This window comes from Pecten maximus, chromosome 14 (genome assembly GCF_902652985.1).
Source record: "Pecten maximus chromosome 14, xPecMax1.1, whole genome shotgun sequence".
NCBI lineage: Eukaryota > Metazoa > Mollusca > Bivalvia > Pectinida > Pectinidae > Pecten > Pecten maximus.
The window spans coordinates 11,211,081-11,232,868 of record NC_047028.1 but is presented as its reverse complement, the minus strand read 5'-3'; the positions used below and the strand labels follow the sequence as shown (position 1 = coordinate 11,232,868).

Here is a 21,788-nt window from a genome sequence, read left to right as displayed (position 1 = left end):
CAGACTTCCCGCTAAAATCTCGCTGTTTGTTGCATCATGGGATAAAAAAAAAGTTTTGTCGGAGATCTACTGTATCGATTTCATTCTTTTATTACTTGTTTTTTTATATTCTACTTCCTTAACCTCTATTGTTCCATACTTTTGGTATTACTACTTCAGCATTTAAAGCTTGCACATTGCACAAAATGATCGCACGAAGCGAACTCGTCAAATCTCGGTAGATTCCGTAAACCGAAGTAAACAAACGAGATCACGGCCCCGAGGTCATAGGTGAACCGACCGATGGAAATCTGACACAGGTATAAGCCTCGTCAGTACCTGTTATGTAATCCGGATGTTTTGTTTAAATGAGGGTAGGCACCTGTGATCTGATCGTAGTGAAAGGCAGTCAAGCTTGACAATATAAATTGTTATAATTAACGCCGCGGGCATAAGACTTAGTCTAAGAGGGGCAATATGTGTACAGGTGAGACGGGAGGTACACAGGTAACTCCATAAACAATAAAGCTAGGTATGATTTGCCATTACAGTCGACCGTCGCTTATATTAATTAACACCACGGGTGAAATTAACTTTCGGTACGACGTTAAGCATATATCCTGATCGCTTTGTTAGCTTAACACACAGGTTTCAAGATTTAGTTTAAAACAGTTGAAATATTTTTGATCGATCTTGGTGTTGCAGTTATTCAAGCCGTCTACTATATCAATTAAAATATTTATGATAGATCTTGGTATTGATCTTGATTTTTGTATACAATAGAGTATTTTATTTGTACACACAACACTCCTACGAGATCATTCTACAACAGATTAGAGTACAGCTACATTGTGTCGTTGTCCGAATTATCGTACGATCTTGCTAAATAAATATCAGACAAATTAAAGTTTTCTTTTTGTGTTCACTTTCACCATTTCAATGAATGCGATGTAATTCTGATTTAAATACCGGAATATTGTTTTTTGATCATGCCTGTTTGTTGTCAGTCAAGCCATATCGAGATCGAGATCATCACAGCGCTTGACTTCAATATACGTTTTACAAAGAAGCGTCCGAGTGACTATATCAGTATTACACATGTTTATATGAGTATATCGGTGAATATTTTGACCGAACACGACGTGATTTCGGGTGCAATTATCAGATGTAATCTTAAAACCACGTATATCCAGCAAGTATATGATATGCAGACAAAGAGCAGGTGATTTTAATTTCATTTGAATGAATTAAAAGCGTATTACAGGCACGGGCACGGGCACATGTGTGTTCGTAGAGTGATCCCCGATCTGGTAGAGGTTAACGTTTGGATAAACGAAATGTTTTAAACTCCGTTAAAGAGTTTTTAATGAAAGCCAAAATACTGTTACTTCAAAGAACGATCTGGAACAAAATTTTTATAGAGCTAAGTTTTGACGTTCGTCATATGAACGTATAGTAACATTCATCAATGTGAAGTTTATTACTAAATCACCGTTAAAATATGTGAACCTTACTAACAAAGTACATTGAAGTGAAATACTTATGATAATAATTGTTGAATTTTAATTATTTTTAGATAAATTTCTGTGGTACTGATCAAAGTATGAAAAGTATTTTTTAGAACATAAAAAAGACAAAAAAAAACCAACAAAAAACGAGATCAAAAACATTTGATATTACCAAATGATAATTTTCTGTATCTTATTTGATAGATATTTGTTGTGGTTAATCCTGGGTATTATTTTTTTAGTCTTAGATTTGTAGTCGACTGAAAAAGTCCGATTTAATTTTGAAAATATTAATATGCTATAACCCCTCGCAATGTCTGAAAATATTCTAAGTCCATAATAAGTACAAAAAAAGCACAATGGCATTAGCTGAAAAATTCTAAGTCCCAAAAAAGTAGGAAAAAAGTACATCCATATTTTCACAATCTTTCAAAAAAAATCTAAGTCAGATTTTAGCACAAAAAAAGTACTCTGAAAAATTTCAGAGTCCAAATAAAGTACAGAAAAAGTACCCTGAAAAATTTCTAAGTCCAGAATAAGTACAAAAAAAGTACTCTGAAAAATTTCAGAGTCCAAATAAAGTACAGAAAAAGTACCCTGAAAAGTTTCTAAGTCCAGAAAAGTACAAAAAAAGTACTCTGAGAAATTTCAGAGTCCAAATTTAGTACAGAAAAAGTACTCTGAAAAATTTCTAAGTCCAGAAAAGTACAAAAAAAGTATACTTTTTTGGTACTTTTTCAAAAAAGTAGGAAAAAGTGTATACTTAAAGTAGCATAAAAGTATACTTTAGTGTGCTTTATTTCGGTATGGGAAATAATATTACCACTAGGGGGACCATGTGTGGCTTGAGCCCGAGACGAAGGGCGAGTTCACGGTGGCTATCGGAGCCAGGGTCAAGTTCCACGACTCTGGACGAGTACATGTTGTGGACGACGATGGAAATGAACACTGGCTGGATGGGAAACAGAAGATACGACACATGCACTCGCACTCGGTGGAAGGGGTGGATGACATGATAGGACTTGGTGATCTCAATGAGGCGGGAATCCTCCGTAATCTCTTTATACGCTACATGGACAATCTCATTTATGTAAGTATTGGTTTTGCCTCATGTTCCAACACTATATCCCGAAGAGGTCCTTGTATTACTTGGTTTATATTTCATGTCAACACTAACAGCTCATCTGCAGGAAAAAAAAATTACCGATTGGGAGTCACACGGTTGGAAATATTCTTAAGTTGCTTAGTTAAAACCTCAGTTTTACCCTTGTTTGGGATCTTACTGTTCTCAAGCCTAAAGATGTTTAACACTTATTCCTGATCCACCCCCTCGAGCTTCAGTGGTTGGTTTAACACTTATTCCTGATCCACCCCCTCGAGCTGCAGTGGTTGGTTTAACACTTATTCCTGATCCACCCCCTCGAGCTGCAGTGGTTGGTTTAACACTTATTCCTGATCCACCCCCTCGAGCTCCAGTGGTTGGTTTAACACTTATTCCTGATCCACCCCCTCGAGCTGCAGTGGTTGGTTTAACACTTATTCCTGATCCACCCCCTCGAGCTGCAGTGGTTGGTTTAACACTTATTCCTGATCCACCCCCTCGAGCTGCAGTGGTTGGTTTAACACTTATTCCTGATCCACCCCCTCGAGCTGCAGTGGTTGGTTTAACACTTATTCCTGATCCAACCCCTCGAGCTGCAGTGGTTGGTTTAACACTTATTCCTGATCCACCCCCTCGAGCTGCAGTGGTTGGTTTAACACTTATTCCTGATCCACCCCCTCGAGCTGCAGTGGTTGGTTTAACACTTATTCCTGATCCACCCCCTCGAGCTGCAGTGGTTGGTTTAACACTTATTCCTGATCCACCCCCTCGAGCTGCAGTGGTTGGTTTAACACTTATTCCTGATCCACCCCCTCGAGCTGCAGTGGTTGGACTGACTCTTTTGACTCTTTTTTGCTTTGAATTGGTCTGGGTATTGACCTCATTGGTATACAGTTCCATTCCTCATTCAGTTCTAGCCCAAAGGTAAAATCAATGTCCTACAGTGTTGTTTAATAATATCCCTGTGATTAAATGTTGTTTTCAGACTTACACTGGTTCAATTATGGTGGCTGTAAATCCGTACCAGATACTGCCCATCTACACAGCCGAACAGATCCAGACATACCGTGACAAAAAGATCGGCGAACGACCTCCTCATATATTTGCAATTGCCGACAATTCGTATTTCAACATGAGGCGTTACCAGAGAGACCAGTGTGTCATCATTAGGTAATGTTTAGGACATAGGAATATTGTCATCAGCTGATAAAACAGAGAGATTGTCAGAGTAACTGTAATATTGTAGTATAGTATTGCTGACATAGTAACACTAAAATTCTATAATTCTAACTAAAACTTGATGAAATCTCAGAAAAATGGAACAAAAAATATAGATTTTCACAGAGATCAATGAAAAAGTACAAATATAGTAAGACCAGGTGGTCAGGAAGGGTAAGCGTCTTCTACTTCTTTGACGATTCTTAGAATGGAAACTAGGGTGGTGATAACTAGCGTTGGGACGATAGAACCACTACCATATCAGCAAACATGTGTCAAATTAACTGATGGAGATGTGGGTCTCCATTTTACAATGATTATAAGAGTAGGAGTCTATAACTAACTTCACTGTGATGTAGCACGATGATTTCATTGAAATGGAGAGAGGACCAATTGTCAGTGGTAATAACTGCAGCCAATTGGTATTGGGAGATTTAAAAATTACTGTGATCGGTGTATTTTATCATTATAAGTGTTTCATTAATCTGTTGTAATTACAGTGGTGAATCTGGCGCCGGTAAGACCGAGAGTACCAAACTCATTTTACAGTTCCTGGCTGCCGTCAGTGGACAACACTCGTGGATAGAACAGCAGATCCTGGAGGCCAACCCTATCATGGAGGGTAAGTTGTCATTAATCAGGCTGTGGTTACAAAACTTGAAGGGTAAGTTGTCAGCATGGTTAATCAGGCTGTGGTTACAAAACTTGAAGGGTCCATATAATATTACTCTCATCATGTTTTGGTACGTTATTGTGATGGTAAGCTATAGTGAATAGAATGGAACAACCATTGTTTTGAACCGTTTCATCATATCTGAAAAATGTACATCGGGAAATACATAGATAGAATAAAAATATATCCAGTCTGAAATCAAGACTTTCATTCTAAAAGCCATACTAACCGGTGCTTGATAAGGACTGTGTTGAACACGAGACTAATTCAATTTGTTTATGTCATAGATAATACCATTACTCCGTAGAGTAAACTGTGTAATACAACATGGAGTCTTGCCACTCCTCCCCCCAGTTTTAGTGTGTAGATGAAGCCTCTAGCCATTTGCATCAAAGTTTTTATATGGTTTTCCTGCCATCAGTTTGTTTTTAGAAATTTTCTTAAGCTTCAAAACACTCCAAATTTCTATTTTCAAGAGAATTTATGATAATATTGGATCGATTAAGGAATTTTTCATTTATTAATCTATTATTTTTTTTCAGCTTTTGGAAATGCGAAAACGATACGGAATGACAACTCCAGTAGATTTGGTAAATACATAGACATTCACTTCAATGACAAGGGTTCAATTGAGGGAGCTAAAATAGAACAGTATCTATTGGAAAAGTCTCGTATTGTCACCCAGGCACATGACGAACGGAACTATCACATCTTCTATTGTATGTTGGCTGGGATGACACAGGAAGAGAAACGGATGCTGGACGTCGAAACTGCTAACGACTACTGGTACCTCACACAGGTATATATATAACATATACAGTCAAACCTGCTCTAACGACCCCCTGTATATAACGACTGCCTGTCTATAACGACCGGTTTTAAGATTCCCCGTGAGATTTTACTATATAACGACCCTCTGTATAGCGACTACCTGTCTAATGTGGCTAACGACCGGTGATTTCGGAACGGCGGTCGCTAATTTGTTTTCTATAGCGACCGATTTCTGTCAGCCATCTTCTGCTCTCGGCAGTCATCCCTCATAAAATCCCCGGAAAATTCAGACACATCGACCCTGGCTTGATTATACAAACAAAGGACCACCACAACCCTGGCCTGAGTATATAAACAAAAGACCCCTACCACCTGTTAGCCTTTAATTACTGTAGCTGCCCTGGCCTGGGGCTTGGTAAGAGAGGAGTCGGGTCACCATGCGTGTCGGTATTACATTACAACTGTGCACAGGTGGCTTCATTTGACACGGTCAGTTGATTTTGTGATTACCAGTCAGGATACAGGATACATCACTTCAATAACAAACACTGGTCATATCTGTCAACAAGATTTACTCACATGAAAGCCAATAATGCCTTTCTTAATCGTAGCTGTCGGTACTAGCGTTTGTACTGCCGCCATCTTTAATTAGTCAATACTAATAAAAAGTCGTAAACTGACACAAATATCCGGATTTCAATTTGGGTCAGAAAAAAAAATATTTTGGTTTTAAGAAGTAAGACTATAACACAAAATAATTAGTAGTAACACAAATATAATTAATTTATTAATGATTGTGTATTCTTTTTCTTTATTTATGAAAGAAAGGGAGATAATTTGATAGATACATATAGCATTATTTCAGAACAAAATATTAAAAAAAAATTATCCATAAGACCATTTTGAGTTATATTTTGTGTTTGGGTCCACAAATCATTAAATATTAAACCCTTCAGATTTATAAAGTTTATGCATTTATTTACCTTCTGACTGGTCTTCTGAATGCCCTGTTCAATGACAATTTATTTATGGCAGGTTTAAGTAAATTGGTTGGTGCAATAATTTTGACCTGTCTATAAAGGCAACCTGTCTATAGTGACCGTTTTTCTGCCTCCCCTTGGGCGGTCGCTATAGACAGGTTTGACTGTACGTACGTATGTATACAGATATAAGTATGTCTTTATACAGCCGTAGAGATCTAGACATTGGCACATCCTGGCACACAAGTTTAAATATACAAACATCTATACAGTTGAACCTCATTATCTTGAAGTATTTGGTTCAAAATATACTGAGTATTCAAAGTAAACGATTATGTTAACACTTAAACACTAGCCCTCCACCTCGATTATGTTAACACTTAAACACTAGCCCTCCACCTCGATTATGTTAACACTTAAACACTAGCCCTCCACCTCGATTATGTTAACATTTAAACACTAGCCCTCCACCTCGATTATGTTAACACTTAAACACTAGCCCTCCACCTCGATTATGTTAACACTTAAACACTAGCCCTCCACCTCTGGGTCGCAAGTTCGAAACCCATGTGAGTCAGATGCCTGGTACTGACGGTAGGCCGGTGTTTTTTTCTCCAGGTATTTCAGCTTTCCTCCACCTCTAAAACCTGGTACGTCCTTAAATGACCTTGGCTGTTAATACAACGTTAAACAAAATAAACCATTAAAAAAAGCATGTACATTGTCACATACGCATGTCCTCACACAAGTATATATATGTATACAGACATCCCCAGATACTTACCTCCTTACACCAAACATACAGTGCACAGGATTGTAAACCAATGGTATAATCATCCTTATTCACATTAACTTTTTACTGTGACAGGGTGGCAGTATCTACTGTGACGGCAGGGACGACACAAAAGAGTTTGCCGATATCCGGTCAGCCATGAAAGTTCTCATGTTCCACGACAAAGAAGTTTGGGAGATTCTCAAAGTGTTGGCCTCTTTACTACACATGGGGAACATCAAATACAATGGTAATCACACTACAGGGTGTAAAGTTTGTTGTTGTCTGGGGGACGACACCCAATCATAGTAGTATTAAATTGTCTAACTACAAGGTGTAAAGTTTGTTGTTGTCTGGGGGAGACACCCAATCATAGTAGTATTAAATTGTCTAACTACAAGGTGTAAAGTTTGTTGTTGTCTGGGGGAGACACCCAATCATAGTAGTATTAAATTGTCTAACTACAAGGTGTAATGTTTGTTGTTGTCTGGGGGACGACACAGATCATAGTAGTATTAAATTGTCTAACTACAAGGTGTAAAGTTTGTTGTTGTCTGGGGGACGACACAGATCATAGTAGTATTAAATTGTCTAACTACAAGGTGTAATGTTTGTTGTTGTCTGGGGGACGACACAGATCATAGTAGTATTAAATTGTCTTACTACAAGGTGTAATGTTTGTTGTTGTCTGGGGGACGACACAGATCATAGTAGTATTAAATTGTCTAACTACATGTCTGGGGGACGACACAGATCATAGTAGTATTAAATTGTCTAACTACAAGGTGTAATGTTTGTTGTTGTCTGGGGGAGACACCCAATCATAATAGTATTAAATTGTCTTACTACAAGAGTTACAGGATGGTGATTATCACTCACAGATCCCAACTTGGGGGCAGCATCAACTGACACAGAAGTTTGAGACTCTTTAAAAACTTCAGCTTTATACAAAAATAGTACATGTTCTTGTTTCACCTGTGTGAAGATGACTGAATATTAGCCTGGAATTCACTTTAAAAGTCTGTCAGGGTGTGCAGTCCCTTGCCTAATGACATTGGTATTCTGGGCAGAGTATATATTCCCCTAACTGTTCCAAAACTGTTGAAAAATAATTAATTTGAAAACAAATATTAGTAATTTTCTAACTAGGAATTGAAGTATTTCATATGTAAGACATTGTACACATTTGTAAGACATTGTATACATTTGTAAGCCATTGTACACATTTGTAAGACATTGTATACATTTGTAAGACATTGTATACATTTGTAAGACGTTGTACACATTTGTAAGACATTGTATACATTTGTAAGACATTGTATACATTTGTAAGACGTTGTACACATTTGTAAGACATTGTATACATTTGTAAGACATTGTATACATTTGTAAGACGTTGTACACATTTGTAAGACATTGTATACATTTGTAAGACATTGTATACATTCGTAAAACATTATACACATTTTTCATATATTTGCCTTCGTTTTTGCAGCCATTGAGATGGACAACATGGACGCCAGTGAAATCCAGGACATTCAGTCTGTTAACAAAGCTGCCAAATTAATGGAGGTAAGTCAAGGAGTCTGGCTGCTACAGAAAGTGAGCGAGTAATGAAATCTGCTGAGCAAGCAAATACATATATCTGCTGAACTAGTGAGTAATGAAATCTGCTGAATGAGCAATTAAAGAAATATGTGTTATAAGTAAAGAAATCTGCTCCAAACAAGTGGAGTGAGTGATGAAATCTGCTCCAAACAAGTGGAGTGAGTGATGAAATCTGCTCCAAACAAGTGGAGTGTGTAAGCAAATCTGCTGAATGAGTGAGTAAAGAAATCACTGAATGAGTGAGTAAAGAAATCACTGAATGAGTGAGAGGAATGAAATCGTGGTCACGCTGATACAAAGATAATAGTATTGTAGCGAATAATATGTAGTATATAGTTACAGTATCATATTTATAACTCCATACATACTAAACATTCTTACTTTGTCGACAGGTAAATTGGTAGTATATAATTACATTGATGAATTTGTACCTCATACATACTAAACATTCTTACTTTGTCGACAGGTAAATTGGTAGTATATAATTACATTGATGAATTTGTACCTCATACATACTAAACATTCTTACTTTGTCGACAGGTTAATTAGTAGTATATAATTACATTGATGAATTTGTACCTCATACATACTTAATATTCTCACCTTTTCGACAGGTTAATTGGTAGTATATAGCTACATTTATGAGTTTATACAGACATTCTAAAAACATGTATTTCCTTTTTGTTTACAGGTGCGAGCTCAGGATTTAATAGACGCTTTGACCTCAAGGTCAATTGTGACACAGGGTGAAATTGTAACAACAATGATGAGTGTTGAGAATTCTCAGGATGTGCGTGACGCCTTTGTTAAAGGAATATACGGCCGCATGTTTATCTGGATAGTCAAGAAAATTAACATTGCTATTTTTAAACAAAAGGAATCCCCCAAACATTTCAGGACATCTATAGGCGTGTTGGATATATTTGGGTTTGAAAGTTTTGACCACAACAGGTAAAATTACATTCTATTAATTCCAAGTATATAATTGAAATACTGATATTTCACTGAAGTTGATGTAATTTGAACACATTTGATTTAAAAAACATTGTGTTGGAAACAGAATTTTTTTTTGTGCAAGTAATATACTTAGGTGGGGCATCCCATTGTTCTTACAAGTAACATACTTAGGTGGGGCCATTGTTCTTACAAGTAACATACTTAGGTGGGGCCATTGTTCTTACAAGTAACATACTTAGGTGGGGTACCCCATTGTTCTTACAAGTAACATACTTAGGAGGGGCCATTGTTCTTACAAGTAACATACTTAGGTGGGGCATCCCATTGTTCTTACAAGTAACATACTTAGGTGGGACATCCCATTGTTCTTACAAGTAACATACTTAGGTGGGGCCATTGTTCTTACAAGTAACATACTTAGGTGGGGCATCCCATTGTTCTTACAAGTAACATACTTAGGTGGGGCCATTGTTCTTACAAGTAACATACTTAGGTGGGGCCATTGTTCTTACAAGTAACATACTTAGGTGGGGTACCCCATTGTTCTTACAAGTAACATACTTAGGTGGGGCCATTGTTCTTACAAGTAACATACTTAGGTGGGGCATCCCATTGTTCTTACAAGTAACATACTTAGGTGGGGCCATTGTTCTTACAAGTAACATACTTAGGTGGGACATCCCATTGTTCTTACAAGTAAAATACTTAGGTGGGGCCATTGTACTTACAAGTAACATACTTAGGTGGGGCCATTGTTCTTACAAGTAACATACTTAGGTGGGGCCATTGTTCTTACAAGTAACATACTTAGGTGGGGCATCCCATTGTTCTTACAAGTAACATACTTAGGTGGGGTATCCCATTGTTCTTACAAGTAACATATGTAGGTGGGGCATCCCGTTGTTCTTACAAGTAACATACTTAGGTGGGGCCATTGTTCTTACAAGTAACATACTTAGGTGGGGCCATTGTTCTTACAAGTAACATACTTAGGTGGGACATCCCATTGTTCTTACAAGTAACATACTTAGGTGGGGCCATTGTTCTTACAAGTAACATACTTAGGTGGGACATCCCATTGTTCTTACAAGTAAAATACTTAGGTGGGGCCATTGTTCTTACAAGTAACATACTTAGGTGGGGCCATTGTTCTTACAAGTAACATATGTAGGTGGGGCATCCCGTTGTTCTTACAAGTAACATACTTAGGTGGGACATCCCATTGTTCTTACAAGTAAAATACTTAGGTGGGGCCATTGTTCTTACAAGTAACATACTTAGGTGGGGCCATTGTTCTTACAAGTAACATATGTAGGTGGGGCATCCCATTGTTCTTACAAGTAACAAACTTAGGTGGGGCCATTGTTCTTACAAGTAACATACTTAGGTGGGACATCCCATTGTTCTTACAAGTAAAATACTTAGGTGGGGCCATTGTTCTTACAAGTAACATACTTAGGTGGGGCCATTGTTTTTACAAGTAACATACTTAGGTGGGGCATCCCTTTGTTCCTTGCTGCATCTAAAACAAAGAAGAGTTCGAAGAAAAGATTTCTGTTGTAAAATAACCTATTTCCATTTCAAACAATTTTTTATCCTGAAATGAAGGCCTGTGTAAAGTCGAAAGTGATTGTACACACTACATTTACATGTGATTTTATTTCTGTTATAGTTTTGAGCAGCTGTGTATAAACTATGCTAATGAAAACTTACAACAGTTCTTTGTACGACACATCTTCAAGCTAGAACAGGTAATTATGGTGTGGAAATATCTGGTACGCCAGTACTTTACTGAGACAGATTCCCACATATTAATGTTTATCTCGTCAAAATTGATATTCGTGTTTAAATGTAAAAATCTAGAACTTAAATATAATTTATACAGGCAGACTACAAAGGTTATTAAAAATAAATGACAATAACATTTTTACTTTGTTCTGTAAAATAGAATGTTCATCTTAAATTGTCCCCCGTTGAGGCAACTTGATTTTAACAGCATACCCTCAATGAATACATTATGATGATTATTTATCTACTTTCCAGGAAGAGTATGACAATGAAGGAATCAACTGGCAACATATTGAGTTTGTGGACAACCAAGAGGCCTTGGATATGATTGGTGCAAAGGCCATGAATATTATCTCATTGGTCGATGAAGAAAGTAAATTCCCCAAGGTATGATATTTAACACAACTTGATGGTACAGATATATTGAACTTGTTCACCCTTGTATAAGTATCTGTATATTTCTCTTAACTGGTGTTGAGAAGGTGCTTGCTGAGTACTGTAAGGTGGAAGGTAAGTTGCCCTATTCCTCTGATTCATAGTAACTATTTGTGAAGTTGTCCTATTCCTCTGATTCATAGTAACTATTTGTGAAGTTGTCCTATTCCTCTGATTCATAGTAACTATTTGTGAAGTTGTCCTATTCCTCTGATTCATAGTAACTATTTGTGAAGTTGTCCTATTCCTCTGATTCATAGGAACTATTTGTGAAGTTGTCCTATTCCTCTTATTCCTAGTAACTATTTGTGAAGTTGTCCTATTCCTCTGATGAAGAGGTAAAATAGATTGGGAAGCTTGCTCCATTAAAGGAAATGTCAAATCATTTGTGTTACCTTTGTGATATAGTTACTTCATTAATTTGCTGTTTTTTTGTCTGTAAAGAGGCCATAGTTACTTATGGATAATAACAGTTTGTAGTTACATTACTGACAAGGAGTCTAATCGGTTTAACTTTTTGTTACAGGGAACTGACCAGACTATGTTGGCCAAGCTCCACCAACAACATAAGGACAACAAAAACTATCTCCGCCCAAAGGCTGAAATAACTCATGTATTTGGTCTCAACCATTTTGCTGGGGTTGTCTTCTATGACGCCAAAGGTATAGTTGATTTCCTTGATGCCTCAGACTTTACTGATCAATGATATTATATTGTCAGTTACTTTGGTTGAGCAAGACATTGATTTCCACTTAAATGTAAATTTGTTTTATTATCAATGTGATTAATCTTGTGTAACAGGTAAGACTGTTTTGACCTTTCATTTGAATTTAAGTTAATTCTGACCTGAGAAAAAAAAATGTGTATTACATTTTAGTCCAATGTAACCTTGACTGATGACCCTTTGTATTACATTATTGTCCAATGTAACCTTGACTGATGACCTTTTGTGTTACATTATAGTCCAATGTAACCTTGACTGACGACCTTTTGTATTACGTTTTAGTCCAATGTAACCTTGACTCATGACCTTTTGTATTACATTATAGTCCAATGTAACCTTGACTGACGACCTTTTGTGTTACATTATAGTCCAATGTAACCTTGACTGATGACCTTTTGTGTTACATTATTGTCCAATGTAACCTTGACTGATGACCTTTTGTATTACGTTTTAGTCCAATGTAACCTTGACTGATGACCTTTTGTATTACGTTTTAGTCCAATGTAACCTTGACTGATGACCTTTTGTATTACGTTTTAGTCCAATGTAACCTTGACTGACGACCCTTTGTGTTACATTATAGTCCAATGTAACCTTGACTGATGACCTTTTGTATTACGTTTTAGTCCAATGTAACCTTGACTGATGACCTTTTGTATTACGTTTTAGTCCAATGTAACCTTGACTGATGACCTTTTGTATTACGTTTTAGTCCAATGTAACCTTGACTGATGACCTTTTGTATTACATTTTAGTCCAATGTAACCTTGACTGATGACCTATTGTAGTACGTTTTAGTCCAATGTAACCTTGACTGACGACCTTTTGTGTTACATTATAGTCCAATGTAACCTTGACTGATGACCTATTGTAGTACGTTTTAGTCCAATGTAACCTTGACTGACGACCTTTTGTGTTACATTATAGTCCAATGTAACCTTGACTGATGACCTATTGTATTACGTTTAAGTCCAATGTAACCTTGACTGACGACCTTTTGTGTTACATTTTAGTCCAATGTAACCTTGACTGATGACCTATTGTAGTACGTTTTAGTCCAATGTAACCTTGACTGACGACCTTTTGTATTACGTTTAAGTCAAATGTAACCTTGACTCATGACCTTTTGTATTTCGTTTTAGTCCAATGTAAACTTGACTGATGACCTTTTGTATTACGTTTTAGTCCAATGTAACCTTGACTCATGACCTTTTGTATTTCGTTTTAGTCCAATGTAAACTTGACGGATGACATTTTGTGTTACATTATAGTCCAATGTAAACTTGACTGATGACCTATTGTAGTACGTTTTAGTCCAATGTAACCTTGACTGACGACCTTTTGTATTACGTTTAAGTCAAATGTAACCTTGACTCATGACCTTTTGTATTTCGTTTTAGTCCAATGTAAACTTGACTGACGACCTTTTGTATTACGTTTTAGTCCAATGTAACCTTGACTCATGACCTTTTGTATTTCGTTTTAGTCCAATGTAACCTTGACGGATGACATTTTGTGTTACATTATAGTCCAATGTAACCTTGACTGATGACCTTTTGTGTTACATTTTAGTCCAATGTAACCTTGACTGATGACCTTTTGTATTACATTATAGTCCAATGTAACCTTGACTGATGACCTTTTGTGTTACGTTTTAGTCCAATGTAACCTTGACTGATGACCTTTTGTATTACATTTTAGTCCAATGTAACCTTGACTGACGACCCTTTGTGTTACATTATAGTCCAATGTAACCTTGACTGATGACCTTTTGTGTTACATTATAGTCCAATGTAACCTTGACTGACGACCTTTTGTATTACATTTTAGTCCAATATAACCTTGACTGACGACCCTTTGTGTTACATTATAGTCCAATGTAACCTTGACTGATGACCTTTTGTGTTACATTATAGTCCAATGTAACCTTGACTGACGACCTTTTGTGTTACGTTTTAGTCCAATGTAACCTTGACTGATGACCTTTGTGTTACGTTTTAGTCCAATGTAACCTTGACTGACGACCTTTTGTATTACGTTTTAGTCGAATGTAACCTTGACTGATGACCTTTAGTATTTCGTTTTAGTCCAATGTAACCTTGACTGATGACCTATTGTAGTACGTTTTAGTCCAATGTAACCTTGACTGACGACCCTTTGTGTTACATTATAGTCCAATGTAACCTTGACTGATGACCTTTTGTGTTACATTATAGTCCAATGTAACCATGACTGACGACCTTTTGTGTTACATTTTAGTCCAATGTAACCTTGACTGATGACCCTTTGTATTACGTTTTAGTCCAATGTAACCTTGACTGATGACCTTTTGTGTTACATTATTGTCCAATGTAACCTTGACTGACGACCTTTTGTGTTACATTATTGTCCAATGTAACCTTGACTGACGACCTTTTGTGTTACATTATAGTCCAATGTAACCTTGACTGACGACCTTTTGTGTTACATTATTGTCCAATGTAACCTTGACTGACGACCTTTTGTGTTACATTATAGTCCAATGTAACCTTGACTGACGACCTTTTGTGTTACATTATTGTCGAATGTAACCTTGACTGACGACCTTTTGTGTTACATTATTGTCCAATGTAACCTTGACTGATGACCCTTTGTGTTACATTATAGTCCAATGTAACCTTGACTGATGACCTTTTGTATTACGTTTTAGTCCAATGTAACCTTGACTGACGACCTTTTGTGTTACATTATAGTCCAATGTAACCTTGACTGACGACCTTTAGTATTTCGTTTTAGTCCAATGTAACCTTGACTGATGACCCTTTGTATTACATTATAGTCCAATGTAACCTTGACTGACGACCTTTTGTGTTACGTTTTAGTCCAATGTAACCTTGACTGATGACCTTTTGTATTACATTATAGTCCAATGTAACCTTTACTGATGACCTTTTGTATTACGTTTTAGTCTAATGTAACCTTGACTGATGACCTTTTGTATTACGTTTTAGTCCAATGTAACCTTGACTGATGACCTTTTGTATTACGTTTTAGTCCAATGTAACCTTGACGGATGACCCTTTGTATTACATTATAGTCCAATGTAACCTTGACTGATGACCTTTTGTGTTACATTATAGTCCAATGTAACCTTGACTGATGACCTTTTGTATTACATTTTAGTCCAATGTAACCTTGACTGACGACCTTTTGTGTTACATTATAGTCCAATGTAACCTTGACTGACGACCTTTTGTGTTACGTTTTAGTCCAATGTAACCTTGACTGATGACCTATTGTATTACGTTTTAGTCCAATGTAACCTTGACGGATGACCCTTTGTATTACATTATAGTCCAATGTAACCTTGACTAACGACCTTTTGTGTTACGTTTTAGTCCAATGTAACCTTGACTGATGACCCTTTGTATTACATTATAGTCCAATGTAACCTTGACTGATGACCTATTGTATTACATTTTAGTCCAATGTAACCTTGACTGACGACCCTTTGTGTTACATTATAGTCCAATGTAACCTTGACTGATGACCTTTTGTATTACGTTTTAGTCCAATGTAACCTTGACTGACGACCTTTTGTGTTACATTTTAGTCCAATGTAACCTTGACTGATGACCTATTGTATTACATTTTAGTCCAATGTAACCTTGACTGACGACCTTTTGTGTTACATTATAGTCCAATGTAACCTTGACTGACGACCTTTAGTATTTCGTTTTAGTCCAATGTAACCATGACTGACGACCTTTTGTATTACATTTTAGTCCAATGTAACCTTGACTGATGACCTTTTGTGTTACGTTTTAGTCCAATGTAACCTTGACTGATGACCTTTTGTAGTACGTTTTAGTCCAATGTAACCTTGACTGATGACCTTTTGTGTTACGTTTTAGTCAATGCAACCTTGACTATAACTTATTGTGTATTCTCACCTATTAATTTGATTTAATGACAGTGTCTGTTGAATGACCTTGACTGTTTATTATACGATGATGACTGTTTGACAGGTTTCCTGGAGAAGAACCGTGACACGTTCAGCCCAGATCTTCTACATTTGATACAGACCTCATCAAATCCCTTCCTGTCGGGGCTGTTTTCCCAGGATGTCTCCATGGTAACTATAACACCTGTGTAAACTGTCTAATGAATAATCACGATGGACAAACGTTAAGTCAGTGACTCAGGGTTTCGTTGTATATCAGTAAAAAGAGTATACTTTAGCCTCCCTAATAATTCATGCCTACCATACTTAATTACCAGAGACCAGTACAAGGGATATTAGTGATTATTTTTAAAGTACCTTGGCCTCATTAGGGATATTAAATATAAAGTGCATGATTATCAACATCATCATTTATTATAGAGGAACGATTTCCACCACAAAGGACATTTTGATGATTGAACTATATTTTTTAATTAAGGTCAGCTTTTTGAAAAGTGGCAAAATGGCCAAATGGATTGTTGATTGTCACTAGATTTTACTTCACTGCTGATTCAAAAGAGCCATATAATGTTTTCTTTTGGAAGATATTTTTGTTAAAAACTTTAACTTAAAGGTTTTGTAAATCACTAGAACAGACCCAGCATTAATTTTTCACAGAAGCATTTGCTTAAATTGTAATAGTAATTGGATCAGGTACATGTATTAAATAAGGACCAGATTTATTGTGTCCGACGTCGGCTAACGGATGTGTGTTTGATTGTAGGGAGCAGACACCAGGAAAAGGGCACCCACTCTAGGATCACAGTTCAAGAAATCACTGGAATTGTTGATGAAAACTCTCGGAGCATGTCAGCCATTCTTTGTCAGGTGTATCAAGCCAAATGAGCTCAAGAAACCACTGGTATGTCAATGATCTATAAAGTGTTTTATTCTCCCTGTTATTGGGGTGTAGATTATTTTTTACTAATTACTAAGTAAAAAATTACAGTTATGTAACAGTTTTAATTAGAATTGATATATTTTAATGACTATGTAAGTTTGAAAAGAATACCATTTTGTATTTAATATCAGATCATATTTCTCTAATCCTAATACCACTATTGATTAATTAATACACCTATGTATTGAAAAGTTCACAGTCTGTGGAAGACTATAACTAGAACATTTTAAAAATTCATTGCAAAATTTTAGCTCAGAAAGTTGAATTGGAAAATCCATACCACTGACAATTGCAACTTGATACATTGGAATAATTAGTTGAAAAAATGGCCAAACAATAGAATCATATACTGGTAGAGATTTCTATAATTCATACACCATCCTGATCACCTTTATTGATTTATCCTTTAGATTTTTGACCGCGAGCTGTGTTGTAAACAACTGCGTTACTCTGGAATGATGGAAACAATTCGAATCCGTCGAGCAGGATATCCCATCAGGCATCGTTTTGGTGACTTTGTGGATCGTTATCGTCTCTTGGCTCCAGGCATCGGGCCATCCCACAAGGAGAATTGTCGGCAGGCTTCTGAGAAAATTTGTGCTGCTGTCCTTGTTGGCAAGGATTACCAGATGGGAAAAACCAAAGTTTTCTTAAAGGTAATTCATTCTGGCACTAATTTTGTTTTATGGAAATCCAAAACGGAGACAACAGTGTGGTGTCATAATACTTTTGTTTATATAATCCAGTAGTTTATAGCATCATAACTCAGCCTCTGTTTTACAGTGAATAAAAACTTGTTGATTTTAGGTGTAATTTTGTCAAAAGGACACATTTCTGAGGCATGCAGTTTTCAATGTGTGAAATGTCCCCATGAAAATTTGAAAAAAAAAGAATGTTTACCATAACAGTAAGAAATCCATTAACAGATGTTTCACTGACCTCATGGTTGTTGGTCAAATATGAAACATATCATTGGTATATAATACAGGTTTTATCCTGTCATAAACTTCCAACTTAAATTAGGGGGAGGATCATGAAATAACACTTGAATTTACACTGAACTGCAACAGACATTGGCCAGGAGTATAAAGTGTTACCAGGGACCATTGTTACCAGGGACCATTGTTACCAGGGAACATTGTTACCAGGGACCATTGTCAGATACAGTACAATCTAGGATAAACTGTTTGAAATATAAGATGATTATCAACGTTATGATTTATACATTACAGGATGCCCAGGATGTGTATCTAGAACAACAGAGGGAGTTGGCTCTGACAGCTAAGATCCTCGTCCTACAGAAGACAATCCGTGCTTGGCACTGCAGACGGAAATTCCTCAAAATCAAGGCAGGCTCCATCCTCATACAGAAGATGTGGCGTCAGTACCTGGAGAGGAAACGCTTTGTCCTGGTCAGTACTCAGTGGTCAAACCTTAATATTCATCCTGGTCAGTACTCAGTGGTCAAACCTTAATCTTCATCCTGGTCAGTACTCTGTGGTCAAACCTTAATCTTCATCCTGGTCAGTACTCGGTTGTCAAACCTTAATCTTCATCCTGGTCAGTACTCTGTGGTCAAACCTTAATCTTCATCCTGGTCAGTACTCAGTGGTCAAACCTTAATATTCATCCTGGTCAGTACTCTGTGGTCAAACCTTAATCTTCATCCTGGTCAGTACTCTGTGGTCAAACCTTAATCTTCATCCTGGTCAGTACTCGGTTGTCAAACCTTAATCTTCATCCTGGTCAGTACTCTGTGGTCAAACCTTAATATTCATCCTGGTCAGTACTCAGTTGTCAAACCTTAATATTCATCCTGGTCAGTACTCTGTGGTCAAACCTTTATCTTCATCCTGGTCAGTACTCAGTTGTCAAACCTTAATATTCATCCTGGTCAGTACTCGGTGGTCAAACCTTAATCTTCATCCTGGTCAGTACTCAGTTGTCAAACTTTAATATTCATCCTGGTCAGTACTCTGTGGTCAAACCTTAATCTTCATCCTGGTCAGTACTCAGTTGTCAAACCTTAATCTTCATCCTGGTCAGTACTCTGTGGTCAAACCTTAATCTTCATCCTGGTCAGTACTAGGTGGTCAAACCTTAATATTCATCCTGGTCAGTACTCTGTGGTCAAACCTTAATGTTCATCCTGGTCAGTACTCTGTGGTCAAACCTTAATCTTCATCCTGGTCAGTTCTTGGTGGTCAAACCTTAATCTTCATCCTTGTCAGTACTCAGTTGTCAAACCTTAATATGATTAAAATTTGCTATTGATAAAGTCAAATTGGTTTGATGTCCATTAGGAAATCATGTTATCATAATCAAATGTTTTGTTATAACAGAACAGTGTTGGTATTCATTGCCTGGTTAAGGGATATGGCTAAAGATCAGGATTGAAGCTATTATAAGTGGTATAACTTAACATATGAATCGTGTATCTTAAGATGGTTGATACATGAACATGTAGGGTATGTTACGGAGACTGACAATTTTAATAATATTCTGGTGATTATTTATAGCACTTATATAATGTCTATATATATCAGGTAATGTGGGGTAAGTCCCTATTCTTCATTGAAATGACTTATATTTAATTTGCATTTTTAACCAATCAGATGAAACAAGGGTACATGCGTCTACAAGCAGTAGTGAGGTCACGCTTACTGACAGCACAGTTCAACCGTAAACGGGCTGTCATCATTGACTTGCAGGTAAGTTACTTTTCATCAGTGAACATCAGAACAAAGGTTAATTAGATAAATATTTTGTGAAATTTCGAAGATTATAAACTCAACATGCAATGTGTGAAGTTGTAGAGGAGATTTAACACATTCTATTATTATCAGGTGTGTATTGTGTTTAACACAAACTATACCCAAGTTTATTTTTGTAACAATAGCGTCGTTGCCGTGGTTACCTGGTGAGGAAGTGGACCATGCAGAGGATGATCTCCATTGTTAAGATTCAGGCTGTGGTCCGTGCCATGATTGCCAGGCGTAAATACAAACGCCAGAAGGTTGAGGTAATATCACACCCAAATGTTGACAGCAAGGCTATAGAGACAAAATCCAAATAAGGATTTCTTTTCATGTTAAAGTCCACATGACTTATGTCTAAGACAGAAATATATTGATAGCTGTACCGTGAGTTTATGTTAAGAAAAGGAATTAAATACTTTGAGAAATATAAAAATAAGATGATGAAATTTTACTAAGGGTTGTACTTTTCAGTGTAAGAGTTGTCTGCCCTTTTCCACAGTTTGATAATGTTAAATAATTGATGTAAACCTATCTCATTGACAGTACCACAACAAGATGGAACTGGAACATTTACGTAAGGAGGAAGAAGCCAAGCTGAAACGAAAAATGAATGACAAAAAGGCAAAAATAGAGGCAGAGCGATTATATCAGGTAATGAATTCATTAAATATAATAACAATTTTTTTTTTTTTCTGTTAAAAAATTAGCATATAGATAAATTGTCTTCCTCCATCATTTGTGTTTCTGTGTCAAATATTACACACAATGAATCATAATCACTTAACTACAATACTGTTGTTCATACATCTGAAGGATATATATATATATATAATTAAGGATAAGTATCCCCTTGTAATTAAAATCATATATTATAATATTGATTGTGTTCCAGGAAGAATGTAGCTATTAAACAACAATCATTAATTCCTCTTGTGAAAAAAATTCACTGTGTAAATGAAGTGCTGTGTATAACTGTTGATTTCACATTTTCAGGAACGTCTGCGCGAGATGGAGAGAAAAGTTGAAGAGGAGGAGAGCATGGAAAAGCACATGGCTATCCAGAAGAAAGAGCAGATTGAAATAGCTGAGAGGAGGAAGAATGAGCCCGTCAGTGATTCTAAACTGGTATGTCGAGTCTGTCAGTGACTATAAACTGGTATGTTGTGTCTGTCAGTGACTATAAACTGGTATGTCGAGTCTGTCAGTGACTATAAACTGGTATGTTGTGTCTGTCAGTGACTATAAACTGGTATGTTGTGTCTGTCAGTGACTATAAACTGGTATGGTTAGTCTGTCAGTGACTATAAACTGGTATGTTGTGTCTGTCAGTGACTATAAACTGGTATGTTGTGTCTGTCAGTGACTATAAACTGGTATGTTGTGTCTGTCAGTGACTATAAACTGGTATGTCGAGTCTGTCAGTGACTATAAACTGGTATGTTGTGTCTGTCAGTGACTATAAACTGGTATGTTGTGTCTGTCAGTGACTATAAACTGGTATGTCGAGTCTGTCAGTGACTATAAATTGGTATGTTGTGTCTGTCAGTGACTATAAACTGGTATATCTGACACGGTCACACCCTATTGTTGTCGTTGATGTTTTTCAACTTTTTACAGCAGGAAACTCGCTA

The 21,788-nt window shown here is 36.7% G+C and overlaps 1 protein-coding gene across 1 annotated transcript in view; it reads left to right on the top strand.

The window, feature by feature from the left end:
* Positions 1–21,788, top strand: part of LOC117342488 (myosin-VIIa-like) — a 76,219-nt gene that overhangs the window by 30,476 nt on the left and 23,955 nt on the right. The window contains 18 exon segments of the mRNA XM_033904663.1: positions 2,317–2,577; positions 3,575–3,759; positions 4,308–4,429; positions 5,023–5,279; positions 7,100–7,253; positions 8,499–8,575; positions 9,303–9,562; positions 11,241–11,319; positions 11,612–11,743; positions 12,318–12,453; positions 16,523–16,629; positions 17,222–17,359; positions 17,809–18,054; positions 18,631–18,810; positions 20,014–20,109; positions 20,298–20,420; positions 20,701–20,808; positions 21,151–21,282. Coding sequence (XP_033760554.1) covers positions 2,317–2,577; positions 3,575–3,759; positions 4,308–4,429; positions 5,023–5,279; positions 7,100–7,253; positions 8,499–8,575; positions 9,303–9,562; positions 11,241–11,319; positions 11,612–11,743; positions 12,318–12,453; positions 16,523–16,629; positions 17,222–17,359; positions 17,809–18,054; positions 18,631–18,810; positions 20,014–20,109; positions 20,298–20,420; positions 20,701–20,808; positions 21,151–21,282 — 2,793 coding nt within the window.